This window comes from Nuphar pumila, chromosome 11 (genome assembly GCF_984573655.1).
Source record: "Nuphar pumila chromosome 11, dmNupPumi1.hap1.1, whole genome shotgun sequence".
Classification (NCBI taxonomy): Eukaryota; Viridiplantae; Streptophyta; class Magnoliopsida; order Nymphaeales; family Nymphaeaceae; genus Nuphar; species Nuphar pumila.
This window is the reverse complement of record NC_143259.1, coordinates 48215501-48219625: the sequence shown is the minus strand read 5'-3', so window position 1 is coordinate 48219625 and position 4125 is coordinate 48215501. Positions and strand designations below refer to the sequence as shown.

Genomic DNA, 4125 nt, shown 5'->3' with positions numbered 1-4125 from the left:
TTGGGATGTTGCAAGTTCAATACCCAATAATGTTTTGTATAACTGGTTGGGTCTGCCTAACTCCGACTTGCCTATCAAAAAAAGGAAAGAAACCAAATGGATATGAGAAGCGATGCGTGAAGTGAAAGTGGGAAAGTGAGTGCTAAAAAGTAGTATGAAGCATGAAGCATGATAAGGTAGAGAAGCGATTATGCAAGTGCATGAAAAATGAAAAGAAAACATATAGAAAACAATATGAAGCACCGGCCAAAGAAAAATAATAAATGACATAAACACAAGTATAAAAATAATATAAAATCAACAGGCAACCATGTTATTATAATAATATTTATTTTTTTAATATGAACAAATGTAGAAAGTTTAAGGGAAACGAGTGAAAAGTGACAAAAAGTGTGAGAGAAACGTTAAGGGAAGAGAGGATTTAAGAAATGAGGAAGTGGGCTTCCCATTAATGGGAATCCAGTTTCTCATATTTTGGAAGCAAGCCTCCCAAATCTTTTCCTCCTTTCGAGGAAATGAGGAGTTTCTCACTTCCCAAGCGAGCTTCCACATGTAGCTTTCGGTAACTATACTGTAAATCTTGTTGCTTAAAAGTTTGAAACAATGATTTATTTTGTAAATGAGTTGGTTTGAGCTTGGTTTACTAGGTTTATGGTCTAAATTCTATTGTTTTCAACTTTTAAAAAATATTTTTTTTTGGTAAATGAGTTTGTTCATGCTCTGCGCATTTAACTCGAGTTATTCATCAGCTCAAAGATGGGATCGGCTCTCCACAAGAAATGAGCTAAGCTTGAACACCCTCTGTTCTAGATACGGGTTTATCTAATGACTGAAATCGGGAGAGCCAATTCTACAATGTAACACTTCTCAGCAATCTGCTTGGCACGTCTGGCCCACGGTAATTGTAAACTTGTTTCTTGAATATATATATATATATATATATATATATATATATATATATATATATATATATATATATATTCAAGAAACAAATCCACTATTTGTTTTACGTCAAGCAATACGTGGAGTAACTCCCAATATAACAGTAAAAGCAAGACGTGTAGGCGGATCGACTCATCAAGTTCCCATTGAAATAGGATCTACACAAGGAAAAGCACTTGCCATTCGTTGGTTATTAGGGGCATCCCGAAAACGTCCGGGTCGAAATATGACTTTCAAATTAAGTTTCGAATTAATCGATGCTGCCAAGGGGAGTGGCGATGCTATACGCAAAAAGGAAGAGACTCATAGAATGGCAGAGGCCAATAGAGCTTTTGCACATTTTCGTTAATCCATGAATAGGATCAAACCTTATTCCATGGTATTTCCATGAGATTCCTCTTTCTTATTCTTAAGCAAGCCCCCGAGAGGGCTATATATATATATATATCACTTTTTCTTCAAAAATTTACAATTTTTGTACATTGATCTACATGGTTTGTTTAGTAGGAAACTTGTTTTGAATAATGCAATTATGACAAGTTATTAGGTTTTTAAAGGGGTTCAAAATCAACATCACACAATGTATCAAAATTTAATAACTCAAAATATCACATTTTTACATCATAAAACCACAATCCATGTCTTGATCCTTAGCAAATAAACCATGCTGAACACATCTATGTAGGTTGATACAACTTGCACCTATTATTTCTAACTCATTAGTTCCTTACCTTCATTAGTATCCAATATATACATAGAGATAAATAAATCTTACAACAATCTATTATTTTGAAAACAACAATAACAATGATAGACCAAAATTGTAATCACTCATTTATTACATCTATCATGGATGTCCCACACACAGACTTCAATTTGAACTCCCAAAAGAGGAACCCCCAATAACTAAAGATGTTCTGCCATATCAGAATGTCTTTTTTTTTGTTTTCTCTAAAAAAAAAAAATAAAGATGTTCTTGGGATAATGCTTCAAATTGAACCTGCAACAAGATGAGGCAATTCCATGCTCTACCAAAATAGGAGACAAACTAAAATCTCAATCCCAATCATCCTCCAAATACATATCCTGTGTCTCCAACTTGGGTGGCCTAACCACCAAGACCACGCTCCCCATAGCACTTACCACCCCCTTCTCCACCAACCTGGAACCCCTCTCGACCACCAACCCACCGCCCTCTCCCTCCACCAGGTACAGATTTCCGCCCTCCTCCACCCCCTTCTTCCTCCTATCTGCCACCACCAAGACCCCTTCCTCTTTGATCGCCCTCTTCGCCTTCCACGGCAGCACCCTCTCATCTTTCAACTCCACCACCACCACCCCACCATTCCCGGCCGTGTCCGCCGCCACCGGCTCCCAACCCGGCAGAACCACCCATCTCCGCCACCCCGCCGATGCCGTAACGATGCCGAAAACTTCCTCCGCTCTGCACTCCGGAGCCGCGGCCACCTCCTCCGGCGTGGCCTTGCAGACCGGCAGCACCACCACCGACGTTGCTTCTGCGGCCTCTCCGACCTTCAATCTCACCACCGGCACCCGGACCTGCTCCTTCTCCGGCTCCCCTTCGCCGCCGGCGTCTCCCTTCATTTCCTCCCTGATCCTCTCCTTCGCTTTGGCGGTCTCCCCGGCCTCTGCGGCGAGCTCCAGCGCCTTCACGGCGGCGGGACTCCCCTGGTTCTCTCTGCTCTGCCGGAGGTACATGAAGGCGAGGCAATCTCCGGCGGAGGACGGGGAGAAGGCGTCCCATCCGCGGTCGGATCGGCGGCGGGGGAAGTCCTTGATGGCGCGGGCGAGCTCGCGGGCGGCCCTGGCGTCGAGGTTGCCGTCGATGACGTAGCGGGCGGCGTCGACCCTCTGGCGGTTGGAGAGGAGGCGTAGCTCGTAGAGGATGTCGGGGCCGCCGATGGCGGAGTCGAAGGAGGCGACGGCGTCGGCGGGGAGGCCAGAGGAGAGGAGGGAGAGTCGCACCTGAGAGGCAACCACCAGGCGGTTCTGCTCGACGCCTGTGATGCCGGTGGACTCCTCGATGGAGGAAGGGGAGAGGCCGTCGCGGCTGAGGGCGGTGATGAGCGGGGCGTAGTCGAACCAGAGGCCGAGGCGGTCGCGGAGCGTGCGGAGGCGGTCTTCGGTGGACTCGAGAGAGGCGAATTGGGAGGGAAGGGGAGCAGCGGGAGGGTGGTAGAGAGGTTGGTATAGCTCGTCAGTGGGGGAGGAAGAAGAGGTGGCCGACGGGCGGATGATGGTGCGATTTGTATGGTGGCGGTGGCGGTGGTGGTGGTAGTGGTGGTGGCGGAGGGAGGAAGGCAGAAGGCGAGATGGGGAGGAGGAAGAGCATGGTTTTGTGGGGAGGAGAGAGAAAGGCTGTGGGGTGTGGAGAGAAAACATGGTGAGAGAGAGAGAGAGAGAGAGAGAGAGAGAGAAGAGAATGGTCGAGGCCTTATCCTCATGTGGGGTTTATACGTGGTGTTCTTGTGTGCAGAAAAGGGTCAAGAACTAAATTCCATGTTTTCATCTTTTCTGGATGCAGGAGGGAGATTAAAGGGCCGCCGAGAGGGACCCAATCTGGAGGATGAGTTTTTTTTAACAGTCAAGCTGGGGTTAGTCAGACCCCTATCAGTGAATTAATTCCATGAAATAAGGAAAAAACAACTCTATCTGTGTACAAATCACAAGCATAATTGGTGCTATCCTTTCAAAATTGGTTTAGTCCCCCTTGCCAATCGAACAAGCAATCTACTCAAAAAATAAAATTTACACAACTGAAATCTGACCTGCATGCTCTCAAAACTATACAGCTTTTCTACGAGGGACGTGGGGACGGTGTAGCTGTGCACTCGGATCACTTTGACCACGTCCATTCTGCCTGTTTCTACGATCACCCTTCCTGCTACTTTCATTTCCTGCCATCCATCCATACTCTCCATTCCTTATATTTGATAAGCCTTTCTCTGCTGAAACAGCTAGCTTGTTGAATGTTTTCTTTAATACCCCTATTTTTTTAATTATTTTAATAAATAAAAATGATTTTTATGTTGAATTTAAGAATTTTTATTCATTGAGATTAGAATTAATTGGGTTATTAATTCAAAAAGTTAATCTCACTTGAATTAAAATTCTAACTAGAGTTATATTGAGATTCGAATTTAACTCGAGATTAAATTCATG

General features: G+C 44.7%; 1 protein-coding gene across 1 annotated transcript; it reads right to left on the bottom strand.

Annotated features, from left to right (window-relative positions):
• Nucleotides 1-1707: 1707 nt before the first annotated feature.
• Nucleotides 1708-3461, bottom strand: LOC149822346 (rubisco accumulation factor 1.1, chloroplastic-like). The gene has a single exon (XM_089981160.1). The coding sequence runs from the start codon at nucleotides 3343-3345 to the stop codon at nucleotides 1999-2001; it is 1347 nt and encodes a 448-aa protein (XP_089837286.1). The 5' UTR covers nucleotides 3346-3461; the 3' UTR covers nucleotides 1708-1998.
• Nucleotides 3462-4125: the final 664 nt, after the last annotated feature.